Here is a 21,472-nt window from a genome sequence, read left to right on the forward strand (position 1 = left end):
AACTTTAATCAATTGTTGGGAAACTACTTTCTAGAAAATGGCATAATACATCAAAGTTCTTGTGTTGATACACCTCAATAAAATGGAGTGATAGAAGGAAAGAATAGACATCTTTTAGAAGTTGCTAGATCACTTTTCTTTTCAACAAAAGTTCCTAAATATCTTTGGGGTGAAGCTATTTTAACCGCCACCTATTTGATCAATAAGATGCCTACTAGGGTTTTAAAATATCAAACACCGCTTGATTTTTTCAATGTGTTTTCCTACTTCATGGATTTCAACAAATTTACCTTTGAAAATTTTTTATTGCACTGCATTCATTCATGTTCATAATCATAACCATGGAAAATTTGATCTTAGAGCATCCAAATGCATATTTGTTCAATATTCTTCAACACAAAAAGGGTATGAATGCTTTGATCCATGTACCAAAAGAATGTTTGTAACAATGGATGTCGCTTTTTTTTAAACTAAACCTTATTTTAGTCATGATCATCCTTAGGGGGAGAATAAAAGTGTAGATTTTGTTCCTAGTGAGGTGTTTGAGTTAAACCAACCATTGTTAGTTCAACAATAGTTAGAAACTCTAGGAAAATTCCTAGAAAAATCTCCAGAAAAAACAAAAAAACAACCACCCATGCTTGATGACTCAATTGGTAGTAGAAAAACTTAAGGAACAAATGATCTAGCTATTGAAAATGTTGGACAACCCACCTTAATGCCAACACATGATCAGGATCATGAAAATACTAAATTCAATGAAAATACAAGTAAAAACAATCAAGAGCTTCGCATCTACTCAAGGAGAAATTGTATTCAAAGGATGGAAGAACCTATTTTTACAAGGCCATGAATCTATCTCGAAAACAAATCTAATCTCACCACTTGAGAAATGTAAGCCTCCATCTAAACCATGTTCTTCTTCCAATATTAATCATGAAGAGTCTCTTAGTGATCTTGAGGTCCCTATTGCATTTTGAAAAGGTATTAAGTCTTGTACTCAACATCCTATGTCTAATTTCATGTCTTATAAGAATTTGTCATCTTCCATGGTCGCATTTACCTCTCAACTTTCTAGTGTAGAAATTCTGAAGAATGTGGAGAATGCTCTAAAAATTCCAGAGTGGAAGGAGGTTGTTCTTGAGGAAATGAGGGCCCTTGAGAAGAATAAGACTTGGGAGGTGGTAACTCTACCTAAAGGGAAGACTACTGTTGGCTAAAAGTGGGTGTTCACTACCAAATATAATTCCGATGGTTCTCTACAAAGGTATAAGGCACGCCTTGTTGCTAAGGGATTTACATAAACATATGGGATTGACTACTCAACAACTTTTTCTCTCGTTGCAAAATTAAATACAGTCAAAGTTGTTTTATCAATTGTTGCAAATTTGAATTGGCCACTACAACAACTGGATGTTAAAAATATCTTTCTCAATGGAGACCTAAAGAAAGAAGTGTACATAGATCTACCCCTTACTTTGATAAAAGGGTGGGTTAGCTCAAAGGTTTGTAAACTACAAAAGTCATTATGTGGCCTTAAGCAATCTCCTCAAACTTAGTTTGAGAGGCTCACCCGCTTTATGAAGAAAATAGGCTTTTGTAAAGGACAAACAAATCACACCTATTTTTGAAATACTCTCTAAAAGGTAAAGTTATAGTTTTAATGGTTTATGTGGAGTGACATTATTTTAACTGAAGATAATATGGTTGAGATGAATCATTTGAAGAAGTGCCTAGCTGCTGAATTTGAAATTAAAGATCTTGAAGCCTTGAGATAATTTTTTGGAATGGATGTAGCACGGTCAAAGAAGGGAATTGTTGTTTTACAATGAAAATATATTCTTGATTTCCTAAAGGAGACATGAATGAGTGGTTATAGACCTTCAGATACCGCTGTAGATCCCAATGTAAAACTTGGAAAGGTAGAAATTGGGGTTCCGATAGATACTACAAGGTACCAAAAATTGGTCAATAAGTTGATTTACCTATCTCACACTCAACCAAATATTGCCTTTGCAATTAGTGTGGTAAGTCAATATATGCATTCACCTTTGAAGTGCATTTCGAAGTAGTTTGTAGAATTTTAAGATGCTTGAAGAATACACCAGGAAAAGGACTATTTTGTAAGAAGAATGAGCAGCGAGAAGTTGAAGTATACACAAAGGCAAACTGGGTTGGTTCAATAACTGATAGGAGATCACCCTCAAGGTATTGCACATTTATCTAGGGAAATTTGGTCACTTGGAGGAGTGAAAAACAAAGCATGGTAGCCAGTAGTAGTGCAAAGGCAAAATTTAGAACAATGACACACGGGATTTGTGAAGTGTTGTGGCTTAGGCATGTCCTAAAAGAGTTGAGACAACCAATAAGCTACCTTTGAAGCTTTTTTGGGATAATAAAGCTGTAATTAGTATTGCACATAATCTAGTTCAGTATGATAGGACTAAACATGTGGAGATTGATAGACATTTTATAAAGGAAAAACTTGAAGCTAGTATTATATGCACATCATTTGTTCCAACTACCTAGCAACTAGCTCACATCCTAACCAAGGGACTTTTTTTTTTTTTTTTGATAGGAAACAACAAAGGGATATATTGATAGAAAAAAGAAGTATAAGAGAAGGATGAGGAATCCTCCCACCAAAGAAAACTAAACTACAAGAATACAAAATCAAGAAAATACAATGAAAAAACGAACAAACCCTCTAGATTAGACCAGCCCAAAGGAATCACATGCCGCTAACCAATCAAGTTGTAACACATTAAGGGGAGTCCCCTTAAAAACCTTGGAGCCCAAAGAGAAGCAAGGAAATGAATTGAATCCCAAAGATTCTCTTAATTCCTTACTTTATCCTAAAAAATCCTCGCATTTCTTTCCCGCCACACAACCCAAATTAAAACAATGCACGCAACGTACCACAAAACTATCCCTCTCTTAGATAAACCAAAACCATTGTAATTGATGGACAACATGTCGGAAATGCTCCTAGGGGGAACCCAATCCGTCTTGGCTAACTGAAATAATCTGTGTCACAACCCCATCGTCAAAGAACAATGTAGGAAAAGATGATTTGCTGATTCTCCATGCCTCATGCACAACTTACAAATATCAGGACTAAGAGCTTTGTAGGGTCTTCTCAATTGTAGCAAGTCATTAGCATTTACCTTCTTGTGTGCCACTAACCAAACAAAGGACTTGACTTTGAAAGGGACTTGAGAATTCCAAATGAACTTAGTAGGGAAAACTGGAGGAGAACCAGAACAATGGGATAAGGCAAGAAAGAAATATTTGACTGTAAAAAGCCCTGAAGAAGATAAAGACCAGGATCTCGCATCTGAAACCGAAGATGACAAATGCAAACAATCAAGTGACCGCATGAGGCCTTCTAACCAAGGGAGTTCATAGACCAATTGTTGAACATCTAACAAACAAGTTAGGCATGATGGATATCTATGCACCAAATTGAGGGATAGTGTCGAGAATCTAGGAATATCGTTTATCCTTCATAGAATATAGAGTTTTAATTAGAGCAGAAGTTGACTATTAGTTTAAATTAGAGTAGGAGATAGAGTTTGAATTAAAGTAGAAGTCTATTGTTTATTTGAATTAGAGTAGGAGATAGAGTTTGAATTAGAGTAGAATTCAAATATATTTGTATATAAATATTCGTCATCATCAATGAGAATATAATAATCATATTTTCTCTATCTTCTTCTTTCTCAATAAGCTTTTTTATCAGGATCTTATTTTTTGAATAATTTTTTAGCATTTTATGAGTGGTTGTGTGATGAATCATATACATGATTGTATGCTTTTTTGTTTGTTAGCTCTGATCATATTGAATTAATGTTGTTACCAAGTAACATGGACAAAACTAGTTTTAACGTCACTTGGTAACAAAATTAATTCAATATATAATATCCTCCATAACCGTTTCAACTTGACTAAAAAGTTACACCTTCTCACACATCTTAAATAATCAAGTTGCAAATAAAACCAAGGATCGGATCCTTGCTTATAAGCAAAGATGTAGTTTAACTAGATACTTATTGCTTTTGAAAAATTGGATTCACAATCATTCCTTTGAAAATAATTATGGATATTTTACTAGTTGTCGACATTGATCACAAACTATGCCAACTTTTGCCAATCACAACAGCTCCATGCATCACCAAAGGGCCTTGCACAGCATCCAATCTTTCAAGGGCATCCATCCTTGTTTTCACAGTAGAATGACAGCTATAAGCACAAATAGCTGGCATATAATTTGAAGTTGTAACTAGATCTCCACATAAGTTACAACAGTAACAGGACCAATTGCACATGACCTACCTTTATCTCTTATCCAAATTGAATGTTCATATCAAAAAATAACCACATCAAAGGATTGGAAAGCAAAGATAAGGAAAAGTGAAAGGCAGCCTTCAAGAATAACTTCCCTATGAAGTAATTAATCTCGGTTGCCACGTTCTCTTAAACCCTTTACATAGGACTAGAGATTTGAGCTCGTGTCAAAGTTTATCAAGAAAGTAGAATAACTCCAAGAACAAGTTGTGTAGCTTTTTATTGCCCACAATTTATTTTATTCAGTTTTAGAAAGCCCACTCACTAGTCGATCTAGGTAAAAACTAATGAAGATAAATAAAACTAGATTGTGGAAGGGAAATATTTTCTTAAAAAGAATGCAGAAGCAAGATCCTGGAGCTAATCTCACCATAATTCACTGGCTTAACTAATTGAGCACAACAACGGCCAGTTTCACTCTCCTGCAGCCACCAAAGAGTGCAAACAATTAAGCAATGAAAAGAAGAAGCATCTATGCACAAGATTAAGGTATCTGAGCCATACAAGAACAGAAGAATCATAGATGTCCACTGGAGTCATGAAATTAAGTTTCATAAGCTACAAAATGGTAATAGAGCAAAAATAATTACTATAAGGTGAATTGTTAATTTATCCATCAGAAAAAAGTTATCAGATGCATCTTTTAAAATGAATATGTGATGATAATCCATCAAAAACACTTTTGTTTCCAACTTTCAATGTGCAATAGTGAAAAACTAGAGTATGTAGTATATAAACAATTATTGTTTACATGAGCTTAAACTTATTGCCCACATGATTGAATAATATAGGTATTCAAACATGAACTACCTCACTGAGGACCGTATCCTCCTAAACGAATAAGAGAGACACCAAGGTCCTTCCCTTGCTAAAGAAACACATGAAATAACTACTATAAAATTCTCTTCCAGTAGAGATTCCTAACCCCTGCTATGCAAAGTTTTTAAAGGCGAAAGCGTAAGGCGAGGTGTTTTTGTGTTCGTGAGGCGAGGCGTAAGTTTTTTGAGCCTCACATTATATAATTAATTAATATTTTTAAATATATAAAATAAAATAGCATAAATAGAAACATGAAAACAATTCATTAGAATCATAAAAAAAAAAAAGCATACTAGTACCCTACTTTCACAAAAAAACCATAACAAAGTCATAAAATAGATTCTAGATTCAACTATACTAATAGTTTCAAACTTTAACAAAAAACCATAACTAAGTCATGAAATAGAAAATAGAGTCAACCATAATAATAATTCTAAACTTTTACAAAAAATCCATAACTAAGTCATGAAATAACAACTAGAGTCAATTGTTTCAACTTAAATCCTCATCTCCAAGGTCATCATCATCCTCATCCAATGTATCAATAGTAGGAAAATGTCCACTATCATGTATCCCCATTTCATGTAAATCTTCATCTTCATCAATTGGTGTCAAATTCAACTCCTTTTCTTTGCCTTTGCCTCCACTTGTACCTAGCATAAAGAATTAATTAAGTGTAAATATTATAAGTTTTTTTATTAAATTTAATCAAATTTATGACTTCAATTTTTGAGTACTTACTTGGTACTTCATTATGTTTCCTTTTGTAGGAATGTGAAGAAACCATGTGATCCGATGATGTTTCAGTCTCTTGGGAGTTGGATGACACAGCTCTAATGACATCAACACTGAATAAATCATTATCTTGAAGCCAACAAAGATCAAGGGGGAGGAGGGGATCTTCTTTCTCCACAATCCATTCATCATCTGAATCAATCTCCTCTACCAAAATCGGATCAACATTTTGTTTCCTTTGTAGACTTCGCTCTCTCAATCTAGTGTCGTATCTTACATACACCAGAGCATTCAACCTTTGATGTTCAAGTCTATTTCTTTTTTTTTTGTATGGATCTACAAATAATAAAAGAAACAAATTTATGTGTTAAAATGAAATAAGGTTCTCTAACATTGAAATAGAAATATATGTATAAAAATTTACAAAAATAGAAGTATTACCGACTCAAATGTGCTCCAATTTCTTTCACATCCCGAAGCACTACAAGTAAGGCTAAGGACTCGAATAGCAAACTTTTGCAACTCCGGTGTTAAACCCCCAAAACGCATCCACCAACTTGTAGGACTTCTTAATGTTCGAGAATCAATTGCAATACGACTCCCAAATTCACCCATTGCTTGGTCATATGAGTCCAACTGAATGTCAAATTTTAAACGTTCTTGATAATCCAACATCCTATCCATGCATTCAAATAATCCCTTCCTCACCTCATCAGCATTAGAGAACTTATCTCCATACCGCAATTGAGGATTAAGCTAATAACCCGCTGCATGTAAAGGTCAATGAAGTTGCGGAGTCCATCTTGCATCAATTTTTCTCAAAATTGGGTCATATTTTCTCTCCACACCCCGACAATTAAATGCAATTGTTGAAAGAGAGAGAGAGAGAAAGGAGAAAAACCTTAATTCTCATTCATGTAATGTCTACTTACAATTGAGAGATATATATATACAAGGCTAGGAGTCCTAACTACCATACATGTGACCTATATTAACAAGGAAAGATAATATACTATAAATACATTATATTCAACACTCCCCCTCAAGCTGGAGCATATACGTCATATGCACCAAGCTTGTTACAAATATATTTAATCCTAGGACCTCTGAGAGATTTAGTGAAGATGTCTGCTAGTTGATCATTTGAATTGACAAAACTTGTAGCAACACATCCTGATGCGATCTTCTCTCTAATGAAATGACAGTCAACTTCAATATGCTTGGTCCTTTCATGAAAGACTGGATTGGATGCAATATGTAATGCGGCCTGGTTATCACAGATGAGTTTCATCTGTTCATCCTTTCCAAATCTCAACTCCTGAAGAAGATGTCTCAACCATATGAGTTCACATGTTGCCAAAGCCATAGCTCGATACTCGGCTTCAGCGCTAGATCTGGCCACTACATCTTGTTTCTTACTCTTCCAAGATATTAGATTACCTCCAATAAAAACACAGTACCCTGAAGTGGAACGTCTATCTGTGGGTGAGCCAGCCCAATCTGCATCTGTGTAACCAACAACTTGAGTATGACCTCTGTTCTCGTACAATACACCTTGGCCTGGTGTACTTTTGATATATCGAAGAATACGGATTACGGCATCCCAATGGCTATCACATGGTGACTGTAGGAATTGACTAACAACACTCACAGGAAAAGAAATGTCTGGACGAGTAATGGTGAGATAGTTCAATTTACCTACGAGCCGTCGATATCTCCCGGGGTCTCCTAAAGGCTCCCCCTGTCCTGGTACAAGTTTGACATTCGGATCCATAGGTGTGTCTACCGGTTTACAGTCTAACATACCGGTTTCTTCCAGGATGTCTAAAGCATACTTCCTTTGGGAAAGGACCACACCAGAACTGGATTGAGCTATCTCAATTCCCAAGAAATACTTGAGTTTCCCCAAGTCTTTGGTCTGAAAGTGGGTAAAAAGATGTTGCTTTAGTTTCTGAATACCATCCTGATCACTGCCTGTAATGACGATGTCGTCCACATAAACAACCAGATAAATACACTGCCCCAAGGAGTTATGATGATAAAAAACTGAATGGTCTGCTGTACTGCGAAGCATGCCAAACTCTTGAACAACAGAACTAAAACGGCTAAACCATGCTCGAGGAGATTGTTTCAAGCCATATAGAGAACGGCGTAACCTGCACACTAAACCAGACTCCCCCTGAGCAACAAAACCAGGAGGTTGCTCCATATAAACTTCCTCGGCAAGATCACCATGAAGGAAGGCATTTTTAATATCCAACTGATAAAGAGGCCAAGAACACATAGCAGCCATGGAGAGAAGCAAGCGGACAGAAGCAATCTTGGCAACAGGTGAGAATGTGTCACCATAATCAGAACCATAAACTTGAGTATAGCCTTTAGCAACTAAGCGGGCCTTAAGGCGATCAACCTGACCATCAGGACCAACCTTAACTGCATAGACCCAACGACAACCAACTGTAGATTTACCAGAGGGTAAAACAACAAGATCCCAAGTGCCATTAGAGTGCAGAGCAGCCATTTCATCCACCATTGCCTGTCGCCAGCTTGGATGGGAAAGAGCTTCATGGGTGCTCTTTGGAAGAGAAACAGAGGATATAGCAGAAACAAAAGCAGAATAGGGTGAAGATAATCGATGATAACTCAAAAAATTGTAAATAGGATGAGGATTACGAGTAGAGCGGGTACCTTTCCGAACAGCAATGGGTAAGTCATTAGGAGAAGGCAGAGCCGGGGCAGGTGAAGCCGAAGGGATAGGAAGTGAGTCAGCAGGTGCCTCAGGAAAAGGGAGAGGAGCAACGACACGAGGGCGACGATGATAAACCTGAAGTGGTCGAGGGGGCATAGCATCAGGTGGGGAGACAATGGGAATGGGCAAGACTTCAGAAACAGGAAGAGACTCAGAAGTGGTGGAAAAGAATGGTGAGTCCTCAAAGAAGGTGACATCAGCGGAGATAAAGTATCGATGAGTCTCAAGGGAATAACAACGATAACCCTTCTGAAGTCTGGAATATCCCAAGAAGAGGCACTTCATGGCTTTGGCGGAAAGCTTGTCCTGTCCAGGAGTGAGAATATGAACAAAGCAAGTACAACCAAAGACACGAGGAGGAAGGAAATAAAGTGGTTGGTCAGGGAAAAGAAGGGAGTGAGGAATCTGATCGTGTAAGACAGAGGAGGGCATACGATTAATCAAATAACAAGCGGTAAGAACAGCGTCCCCCCAAAAACGAAAAGGAACGTGACTATGGAGGAGGAGAGTACGAGCTGTCTCAACAAGATGTCGATTCTTGCGTTCAGCTACCCCATTTTGTTGAGGAGTATGAGCACAAGAAGACTGATGAAGAATCCCATGATGAGACATAAACGAAGTAAATTGGGCTGAAAAATATTCCCTGGCATTGTCACTGCGTAACACACGAATAGAAATATTGAACTGGGTTTGGATTTCAGTATAAAATTTCTGGAAAATAGAGAATAACTCAGCTCGATTTTTCATTAAAAATAACCAAGTACATCGAGAATAGTCATCAATGAAAGTGACAAAATACTGAAATCCTAAAGTAGACGCAGTCCGACAAGGACCCCAAACATCAGTGTGGACAAGCTCAAAAGGAGACTTTGCCCGATTATTCAAACGCTTTGGGAACGAGACACGAGTATGTTTCCCAAGCTGACATGACTCACACGGAAGCGACGACAAAGTGGAAAAACGAGGAACCATCTTCTGGAACTTGGAGAGACTAGGGTGGCCCAGACGATTGTGAATGAGGAGAGGAGCATCAGTGGAAATGCAAACTGCAGGAGATGAATCTGAGGTGAGGTGATAGAGGCCTTGAGACTCACGTCCTATGCCAATCGTCTTCCCCGTACTCCGGTCCTGCAAGGTCACAAATTTATCAGAAAAGGTAATAGAACAATTAAGAGTACGAGTGATTTTGCTGATGGAAATAAGATTAAAAGGACATTCAGGAGTATAAAGGACAGAAGTGAGAGGTAGAGAAGGCAGAGGAAGGGCCAAACCAATACCTTTAGCCACAGTTTGAGAACCATTAGCTAAGGTAACAGTAGGTAAATCAGAGGTAGTAGTAATAGAGGAGAAAAGATCCTTATTACCAGATAGGTGATCAGATGCTCCAGAATCTAGAATCCAGGGTCCAAGAGAAGATGTGTGGGTAAGGCAGGCAGAGGCATTACCAGGCTGGGCAACAGAGGCAATAGAAGCCTGAGATGTCTGAGATGCGGAGGAGCTCGGAGGCTGAGGCAGCGGAGAATCAGAGGACTGGGCCATATGGGCAGTGCGAGGAGGTCTTCCATGTAACTGATAGCAACGATCGCGAGTGTGGCCAAGTTTATTGCAATAGGTGCAATGAGGACGTTGGCCTCTACCTCGGGTACCACTGCGTCCTCCTCGAGAGGTAGTTTGAGAAACTAACACAGAAGAATCTGAAGCGCTATCAGATGGCAAAGTCTGAGTGGACGAGATACGGAGGAGGCGAGCAAACACATCATCCAAGGACGGAACTGATGAACTACCAAGTATCTGATCACGAATAGGCTCAAGATCCGGACGGAGGCCAATAAGAGTAAGGTCCATAAAGAACTTGTCAAGCTGTGTTTGTTGAGCCCCAACATCAGGAGTAAGAGGCATCACAGTCAAGAACTGCTCCTTAAGAGAGGCAATCTGACCAATATAAGTAGAGAGATCCAAGTCCTGTTGGCTGAGATGGACAATAGCAGAAGCCACCTTATAAAGACGCTGGATATCATTCGTGTATAATCCTTTGGCCTGAGTCCAAAATTTAAAACAAGTTTTATAGGCCTGAAGATGAAGAAGAATCCGGGGATCAACCGATTGCCATAATACACTACATAACTGTGCATCTATCTTCCTCCACTGTACGCGGTCAACCTCAGGGATATCTGCCTCCTGGGTAACCAAGTGATCCTCATATCCTTGACCCATAAACCAAAGTTCAACAGAGGCAGACCAGGAAAGATAATTTTCACTGCCAACCAATTTCTCTGAGGTAATCATAGGAGATCCAGAGATAACAGAGGTAAAGATCTGATTTTTGGTGGTCATATTCACGTATTTGGATCGAAGAGAGCCCTAATACGGCTTCAGATTGCGGCGTGGCACCACCGAAAAAGGGAGATGGCCTCAGATCGCGACGTGGTACCACCAGAAAGGTAGAAGAACACTTCCCAAGGCACGTGCAGGGATTGGGGTGGAGAGAAAGTAGCCGGAACTTCGCCGGAAAGGCTGTTTGGAGGGCTTACGGAGACAAAAATCCCCAAAAGAGGTACGTGTAGGGCTCGGATGGGAGAACCAGGTAGGTAGGGATGCTGGTCGGCGGCAGGCGAGGCTGGAGGAGGAGGCGCGTCGCCGGAAAAGGCCTCACGCGCCCTCACGCGCCGGTGCGTGAGATGGAGTCGCCGGCCGGAAAATGGCGCGTGGACGGCGCGTGGATCCTCTTTTGATGCCGGTGCCTTCACAAAAGTTGGAGATCTCCTCCAAGCGCTCCTTCTGGTATGGTCAGTGTCGGAAAAATAGGTCGCCGGGAAGTTCGCCGGAAAATTTCGCCGGCGGTGAGTGGTTTCTAACGATGATCCGACTGATCGGAAAGTGTTGGGAGATGGGGAGGGTGACCGGAAAGAAACACAGTCACCGGAAGGTTTCCCAGAGTTGATGACACGGGAAACAGGAAAGAATTAGGTTTTCTTCCTTGGCTCTGATACCATGTTGAAAGAGAGAGAGAGAGAAAGGAGAAAAACCTTAATTCTCATTCATGTAATGTCTACTTACAATTGAGAGATATATATATACAAGGCTAAGAGTCCTAACTACCATACATGTGACCTATATTAACAAGGAAAGATAATATACTATAAATACATTATATTCAACAGCAATCTTCTCCTTAGCTGAATCCATCAACTCATAAACATAACCCATGGCTGGTCTTTCCTCTGAATCAACCTCTCTCAAGACACTAACTAATGGAATAGTGGTCTTTATGTAAAAAGCAACTTGAGGCCAAAAATTTGGATCAAACAACACTGTACTTCGAGTTTTCACACCTTCTATCTTTTTAGCCCATGTGCTTGAACACCATTTTTCTGAGGAGAACATTGCTATAAGAGTTTGCTTTTGCTTATAAAGACTTTGGAGAGTAAGAAATGCAGTAGCAAATCGTGTAATTGCTGGACGAAGAAGTTCATGATTTTTTGTAAATGTTCTCATCAAGCTAAGAACCCAAGTATGCCCATATATGAACTTCACTACTTGCCTAGCTCAAGATAGTGTAGTAGCATGAACATTTAGCTTTCCAATATCCTCCAACATCAAATCAATACAATGAGCAACACAAGGAGTCCACCACAATTTTCTCCTTTTTTCATAAGCCTCATTCCAGCATTCACATAATTAGAGGTATTATCAGTGATGACTTGCACAACATTCTCCTCTCCAATTTCTTCAACCACCTCATCAAGATATTTGAACATCAATTCCCCATTTTTTATTGTATCAGAAGCATCAATTGATTTCATAAACCAAGTTCCAGCAGGACGATTCACCAAAAAATTGATAAGACACCTACTCTTTCCATCTATCCAACCATCTGACATAATTGAACATCCATACTGTTTCCAAGATTTTTTGTGATCTTCCATTATGATACTTAGGTCATTCACCTCTTCTTTAAGAATCCATGTCCTCAATTCATGCGTAGATGGAGGCTTAAACCCGGGCCCAAAATTTGCAACAGCATCTATCATAGGAAACCAATAAGGATCATTCACAGTGTTGAATGGGAGACCTTTTGAATACATAAACCTACCAATTTTTCTACACACTTCCTTCCTTTCTTCTTGCTTCCACTTTGAATTCAAAGTAGTTTGTCTAGGTTGTGAAGTGGTAAATTTATCCATGGGTCCCCTAGGAATAGGTTCCCCACTCCCACTTACACTCCCATTCCCACTCCCACTCCCTAATGTCCCTATTGTTTTAGACAAGGCACTTTCATGCATTGAAGTTGGACCCATACCAATTTCTTGGAGCAATTCATTTCTTTTCGTTTTTTGATCCTTAAAATTGGTCAATGCCTCTTTGCATTTCAATCTAGCATCTTCACTAACCTTGTTGCATGGTTTCATACCATGATGAGTTCCGGTTAAGTGATGCTTGAGTCTATTCACCCCTCCTATGCATCTTTGATTGCAAAATTTACATCTTAAATATTGCTCCCCGGCAACTTCAATAACATACTTCCACACAAAATCTTTTCTTGAATTTTTTGAATCGGAGGAACTCATTCTAAAAGAAAAAAACACCAATAATAATATTCAAATTTCTATATAACAATATAATTGACTAAAAAATAATAACAAGACATAATTGAAAGGAATTTAAAAATGAAATTCAAAATTTAATTGGTTTTAATTTTAAAAAACCAATATTTTTTTTTAGAGGAATTTAAAAATTATACACATAAATTTTAATTGGAATTTAATAATGAAATAAAGAAAATTTGGGTGAAAAATAAAATTAAACCAAAAATAAAAAAATAATTTTAAGCAGCCAATTTACTGGAATATTTAGAAAATAAAAATGGTTTGGGTGAAAAATAAAATTAAACCATAAATATAAAAATAATTTTAAGCAAAGGATTTACTGGAATATTTACAAAATAGAAATGGATGAAGGAGAAACGGCTGGCTGAGAGTCTAAGACTGAGAGCTAGTCAAAATTATTGGCTTGAGGGGTCAAATGATTTAAATATATATATATATATATATATATATATATATATATATATATATATATATATATATATATATATATATATATATATATATATATATATGCATATATTTTGGATGAAGAGCCATTTGATTAAAAAAAAAAAATTGATGAAGTGGGAGACCCCGACTGCCAAGAGAGAGCTAGCCTCTGTGTCAATTTGTCGACTGCCATGGAAGATGGAGAAAACCATGGCAGATGGAGAAAAAAATGAAGAGATGAAGCCGAGAGGGGGAAGCATCGGAGACGAAGAAAAGGAGATCGCGACACACCTGGAGATGAATGAGAGGGATCACCGCCAGAGAAGATGCTCTGCGATTGGTCGTCGCCAGAGAAGATGCTCTATGATTGGTCGCCGCCTAAGGTTGAGCCCTCCGTCGCCGCTTCAGGTAAGGTTTCCTTTTGGATTTTTTCTCTCAATTTCTGTATGCCTTCAATCGGGACTCGGGTTTTGCTTTAGGGATCAGTTAGGGTTTTTTTTTTTTAATTTCTTCTTGGCCACATCAACTTCTACAACGCATGCGCCTTCTTCTCGGAGCGTAAAAGGCGCGATCAAAGCACGCCTCAGACACGCCACACTGGAAAAGGCGTACGCCTTTCTTGCGTTGCATTTTATTATTTACGCGTCAGGGCGTTTTTGCCCCGCCTCGCCCTAAGGCATGCTTCAAGGCGCGCCTAAGATACGCCTTTGAAAACTTTGCTGCTATGTAAGCCTTTCAAATTCAATGGCCATCCTGAATCCTGCGAGTTTGAAGAAAGCATACACCACCTAACCCAATGGTTTTTCAAAAACATCCCCAATGCCAAATCAACCCAGTTTCCCCAAAGCACAGCCATGACTTGAGCTTAAACTTTTCTATGGGAGGATTAGCCCAAATCAACCCAGTTTCCCCAAAGCACAGCTATGACTTGAGCTTAAACTTTTCTATGGGAGGATTAGCCCACCAACACTAAGCATCTCCCATCTTCTCTTATCTGAAAAAGCTAAAGAGATGAGACTGAGCAGAAGTCCTGAAAAACAAAAATACTGAAGGAGATTATAGAAGCATGAATCTACCCTATATATCACCCCACCTACTCCTAATCCTCACATGTCCTGTTTCCCTGTCCAGCCAAATCACCCATAGCAAAGCAAGGGGAACACTTGATTATGGTATTGTGCCTCTTTCAACCCTACCAAATCCATCAAAAGAGTTACAGAAAGACTACCAATACCCTTAGGGGTTGCCCAATGAAAAACTTAACAGGAAAATAAGGCTCAACAATAGCTGAAAAGAAACATAGGAATGAAGAAACAGATGGTCAACTAATTCTCCATGGACCACACATAAAACACCTCTTCCGAGGCTGATGACCTTGTAATGCCTTTGAATTTGAAGCAACTGCTTAGTCTTCACCTTCTTAACGTCTATCAGCCACATGGCTTTGACCTTAAAGGGAGCTTTTGTCCACCTAATAGATTTAACCAGAAGAAAAGCAGTTGGATTTACACTAGACATAAGGAATTAAAGCAAAAATCTAGAAATAAACATGCCTCCTCTATCTAGTGCCCATATGTTTCATTAGAATCCAAATTAGAAAAGGAACAAGTCCAAATATTGGGTAGGGAAGCAAATTTAGTAATTTCTCTATCATGAATTTCTCCAAAAAATTGAATCTCCAACTGAGAGAAAGAGAACGGGCATGACTTGAGTTAATGATAGCCATAGAAGAATTTCTTTGGTTGCGAGGGGTGAAATGATCCTGTTACCAAAAGGCTTTCCTAGAAATATATTCTTGAACCATTTCTAACAATGTATCTAACATGAAGAGAAAACAGAAGTGCTAAGAAATGGCTTTCCAAGGAAAATGATGAGGAAGATCAGAGCATCCTATTCATTTATCTGCAACCTATATTTACTTTTTAATGACAAAGTGCCTCAAAGAATTATACTCTATTGGAAACCATCACAGCCACTGAGCAAGTATAGCCCTATTCCTCAAAGAGACCTCAATTCCTAACCCATCCTCAAGATCAAATTTACACACATTCCACCAGGTTCCTATGACCCAACCAAAAAACCTACATAGAATCTGAAAGATACAAGCAATGAGATATTATTCCATTAATTACCTTTCAATACTCCAACGAAAAGATATATATATATATATTTTGTTATCAGAACAAAGGGATTAGAATCAAATAATATATAAATGTAAAACATATGAACAGTTGATCAAGGCCAACCAGAATAAAAATAAACAGATAAGAAGCAAACAGAAACAAATAAAATAGACTATATGCCTGAGACTGCACAGTTTTGATAACAAAAAATGGGAAGAAAAAACTACGCAATAAAAGCAAAATTTTGAGTTTCAAAACACATTTTTTTGTAGTAAGATGTTCCCCCCTATTATTAGTTAACAGTAATACTGTAACACTCTTATTCTATCCCTGAAGCGATATCCAAACAATAGATTGGTTCTAAGATAAAACAATACTGATTCTACAAAAAATAAAAATAAATAATTAAATACATGAAAAGATAACTTCATAGGATTATTGACGTTAAAAGGAGAACAGAAAGAAGATGCAAATGAAGGAGTAAAAGGAACCCACCATAGGACTAGGTACTCTCCAACCATATGATGGGGACCAATCTAAAGATGGTCGTAGGTCCTTGCAGAAAACTTCATATGACAAGCCTTCACCATTAGGAGGCGGCAGCAAGTCGATCTAGAAAAACAAGAAAAGAAAAAATTAAGTTGCACATAGCAAAGAACTTGTTCTCAAGTTTTTTAATCAGTAGAAAGCATTATGCATAATGTTGCAAATAGACAGGGATAAGTCCTATGCACAAACTCTATAAAGTATTTTTGTTTATCCTTGATCACTAGACTCAACATAGGTGGTCCAAGCAAAGTCTATCAAGAAATCTCCACTTTCATCTAACATAGTCTTTCTTGTTGGTCTGTGCACATCAACAATAATTTACTATAAAGAAAGTGACTAATTCCTAATTGTGTATTTTGGATGTCACTTATCAAGGAGATCTATAGAGTTCAAGGAGTTTCCTTCAGCACCATTTGGCAAGAATGAAGTTCAGTATGCCTCCCTATTAGGAAAGTGGACTTACAGGCTTTGTGGGTTCCTTCGCCAATCGGTGTTTGGAAGCTTAATTTCCAGGGACACTTCACAGGTACTAAGGATTAGATAAGTATTAGAGGACATACTCAATATCGTAAGGGTGAACATTCGAGCTTTTCAAAGAAAACCAGGTTTTATTAAGGTAGAAATACTTGTTTTCCTTGAGATTGCATAGTTGCAATTAGGTAGGATGTCATCAATCTATCACAAATATAATCATTGAAGTAGATGATATGGATCTTTGTTGGTGATTAGGTTGCTTTTTTCTCTTGAAAGCTTAGATCAACTAATCGATACATGAATAGGCTGGTCGAGAGAAGAGCCCATCCTCTTGTTGAATTTGTTGGGGGTCTCATGCTTCTTTGAGTTTTGATGCTCTCCTCCAAAGCAAAAGACTTTTTACAGCAAAGTCGTTTGTTTTTCCTTTTCATTTTATACTCTTGTACATTTTTTACATTTTCTGAAGGATTTCCGATCCTTTTTCCAATATAATGCCAAGAGAGAAGCCTCTTCTGTAGTTGATTTAGTAGGGATCTCATGCTTCTTTTGAGTTTTGATGCTTTGTTTCCTTATGCGTGAAAAATAAAAGATTACTACTTCCTTTTACCAAATAGAATACAAGTATTGTTTCTTATCCATTTATGATGTAAGTTCATAGGGTTTGACCTTTTCTATTTTACATGGAGCCATTCTCCTTGATTACTTGTGGTGGTTTTTTTAAGCATCAATCTATTTTTTTTATTTTGACGCTGAGCTTGTACAATTACAGCATAGTTCAACTCAACCCAACTCAAAAAAGCCAGTTGTAAATTCTTCCTCGCCATTCAGCTCTATCTAAAGTACATATTCTTCACCAAGTCATATAACACCGTCCTTATGAAAAGCATTCACCACCTTGGATACCAGACCATAGTAAATGACTTTTCCTTATCTTGTCCTTAATTGGTCCCTTTCACTTTCTTTAACATGCATCCTTTTTTTATTCTATCTATTCTTGTATAGACACTAATCCATCTCAGCAGCTTTATTTCAAACAACAATCATTTTCTAGACGATGTTTCTATGCATGTTAAACAATTTTCTGGTATTTCTAGATTAGGGCAGAAGAATATGCAACAACATTCACAGAGAGACAGAGAGCGGTGGCAAAAATTCTATCAATATCATGGTAATTTATTTACTAATATTTTCAAAAGTTTGACATCTTTTCTTCCTTTTTTTTCTGATAAAAAACAAACACATTTTCATTAAAAATGAGGTACAAAAGAAGGATGAGAAATCCTTCCCTACAATACAAAAGCTGATCAAAATAGAGGAAAAATAATACTCCCCATAATACATCAAAACAACTCAATATTGCTATTTTAACCCTTTGGATCTACTTGAAGATATCCAATCAAGTTGAATTATGTTGAGGGAAATGTCTTGGGAAGTTGTAGTAGTAGAAGCCCAAAATGATGAATAGAAGTAGACTAGATCTCATCATTTTGGTAGACCTCCACTTGTTCCTCCAAGATCAGTGTTTCTTTCCCTCCAAACCATTCAAATCCATGAAAGAAAGTGATTTTTCATATCACTTTGCCTCTAGGAGTATTCCTCAAACCCTTAAAAAGAAATAGTCAACATGTCACTAACATATCTAGGAGGAACCCAAGCCAAACTAGCTAGTCTGAATAGTTTGTGCCATAACTCCAAAGTCGTCGCATAATGTAAAAACATGTGATCTATCAATTCTCCACTACCCATACATAGAGAGCAAACATTTGGGCCAAGGGCTTGTATCATTATGTTATGTAATGTTGTCTTGTATCATTATGTTATGTACCTAAGTTTCAGAATTACTATATAACATGAATGCCATATTGAATGAATCACTAAAATTTGTTGGTTAGGTAGTTAAACTTGTGGAAAGTCAACCTCTAGATTTTGGTTCACTTGATTCTGGACTGATTGGTAAAATATAAATGTCCCAGAAACAAGTTTTTCTCCTTGATTTCCAAATTATGATTTAGGAATTGTATAGCTGCAAATCTTCCTTTCCTAGGTTGTTCCCATTGTATTTTTGTAAATGATATATTGTACAATTTATAAGACAAAATAAAAAAAAATATTCAGAATTTACACAACATGATATCAAAGCACACTCAAGATATATGGGCATCCTCTCGCCAGCAGTTGGGTTTTTTCCCATGTAAATCATAGGTGTGGTTCTCTGCACCACTATTAACCCTGCCGGTTGGCCTTCATTACTGGCATGGGTTTGTCATTTTTGTTTGGTTTTCACCTTCATTTCTGACACACGAGTTTGATATCTCTCTAACTTAATTATTATTTAATGGAAGAATGTCAGAGATGACTCAAGATGTTGGCTTTGACCTAGCCACTAGTCAATCTCAAACTCAAGGTGTTACAGAAAATCCTTTTGCATATATAACCCCACTCATAACGTAAATCAACAAAGTTTCCTGCAATGGTCACAATTTGTTAAGATTTCTATGAAAGGAAAAGGGAAGATTGGATTCTTAGATGGCTCATTGCAAGCACCGAAGACTAATGATCTTGCATATGAAGCTTGGGATCATGAGAATTCTATGGCTTTGTCTTGGCTTATTAACTCAGTGGATCCAGACATAGCCAGGCTTTTCTCTACTTATCCACTGGAGAATTGTGGGTGGTTGATATGGAGACCTATTCGAATTTGGGAAATGCAACTCAATTGTATGATCTTAAATGTCAAACACATGAGACAAATGGTGGAAATACAGCAACAGCATACTATAATATAATGAATTGGTTATGGCAAGAGTTCAATCTCAATTATGATAGAGATTGGAATTGAGAACTGATGCTGACAAGTCCAAGGAGATGCAGAAAAAAGAACAGGTCTTTGAACCTCTAGCTGGTTTAAAATCATATTAGATCAAGTACATAGACAAGTTCTCAACAAAGAACCTCTTCAGCTACTTAGAGTGGTATACCTTTGTTAGAAGGGACAAATTGGAAGAAGGGTGATGGTGGGAAGAACTAAATATTGAGAATTCAATCTTCATTTCTACTGTGTCATATGCTTCTATTTAGGCAAGTGAGCAGAAAATACAAATAAGAACAGGGATGAAAAAGAGAACCTGCTGTGTGAGCATTGCCATGAGTCGAGACATACAAAGAACACCTATTGAAAACTACATGGCAAGCCACAAAATTGGAGGACAGGTGACAAGTTTGTTGGACATAATAGTAGAAGCTTGCAAACTGCAGCAGAAAATGCTCCAAATAGTTTAGGCCCTATTTGGTAATTGTTTTTTAAAACAGTTTTTTGTTTTCTAAAACAAAAATCAAAATACATTTGACAACCAAAAAACATAAAATAGTTTTTTGTTTTTAAAAATAAAAAACCTAGTTCTTTTCATATAACATTTTTTAGTTGTTTTCACTTGTTTTTTTATGGCTATTTTAAAAAATAATTATACAAATATGGAAAATGATTAAAAATAAAACGCTACATATAAAAGTTATTTTAAAACATATTTAAAAATATAGAAAATAAGTTAAAAACATAGAAAATAAGTTAAAAACATTTGATGTTCCTAAACAAACTTTTTTCTGCATAACATCATAGAACAATTTTCAAAAACTGTTTTTCAGAACTATTTTTAAAAACACTTCCCAAATAGAGTCATAGCTATTAGTGTACAAAAACAAGAATCAAATCTCTTCACCAAAGAACAGTCGAAACACCTACAAAGGTTTATACAAGTCAAGCACACTTCTCTTCTAACCCTTCTTCCTCATCCAAACTAGTTCAAATAGGCAATTTTTAAACAGTTTTGAATGTCACCTCGAGATTCTATCCCTTATGTTGATGTATCAATTTAGACTGACAATTTTATTCTATTACATATTGATTAGATGCGACATACTTCCTTGAGTCTTATTACTTCAATTTTATTTTCGGATTGCTTCAAACTCAACTTTAGACTCATTCAATCAATTTCTTTTGAAGCATGCATGCATTTAAGGATTAGTAAAACTTTTGGAATGACTAAATACAAAAAGGTAGGATGGAAATTACTTTGTATTTCCTATTTGGTTTCTAACTGTAAAACACGTTTTTGGAATGTTTTAAAATCGAGAAACTCTTCAAAATTAATTCCTAGGGTTTTTTTTTTTAAGTATATATAGGTTATTTTTTTATTGAAAATTTGAGGGCTTCAAAACTCTAGAGAATATAGTCATTCTTTGAGCTTGTACCTCAATCTTTCAAACCTTTTAAGATCCTTCTTGAAAACACCTATCGACCATAACAAAGGTCAAAAATTCACACTATGTAAACTTTGGTAAGAGCTTCAAGGGATCCATTAAAGTGCACAAGTAGGTGTTTTGTCAAGGACATGGAAAAGGAATATAGGTGTTGATGGTATAAAACCCTAGTGAGTAGATGCATCCGATCAAGTAAAACTAACACCATTTGCTCATATTTTGGTGAATTATTCAACAAGTCAAGAGATCAGTCATGGTTTCTCACACCTAAGGATGTTAGATGGTTTTTCCATGTTGTAAGGCTGTGGAAAGCAATTAAGAAGCTTGGGCCCCTCGTTAGGTCTAAACTTTCCTTTGTGGTGGGTAATGGACAGAGGGTGAGC

The 21,472-nt window shown here is 37.1% G+C and overlaps 1 protein-coding gene across 1 annotated transcript in view; it reads right to left on the reverse strand.

Moving 5' to 3' along the window:
* Positions 1-21,472, reverse strand: part of LOC100263001 (uncharacterized) — a 54,336-nt gene that overhangs the window by 5,240 nt on the left and 27,624 nt on the right. Inside the window, exons 5-6 of the mRNA XM_059739620.1 lie at positions 16,305-16,421; positions 4,718-4,769 (exon numbers count right to left, since the gene is read on the reverse strand). Coding sequence (XP_059595603.1) covers positions 4,718-4,769; positions 16,305-16,421 — 169 coding nt within the window. The remainder of the gene's footprint in view (positions 1-4,717; positions 4,770-16,304; positions 16,422-21,472) is intronic.

This window comes from Vitis vinifera, chromosome 9, assembly GCF_030704535.1.
Source record: "Vitis vinifera cultivar Pinot Noir 40024 chromosome 9, ASM3070453v1".
NCBI lineage: Eukaryota > Viridiplantae > Streptophyta > Magnoliopsida > Vitales > Vitaceae > Vitis > Vitis vinifera.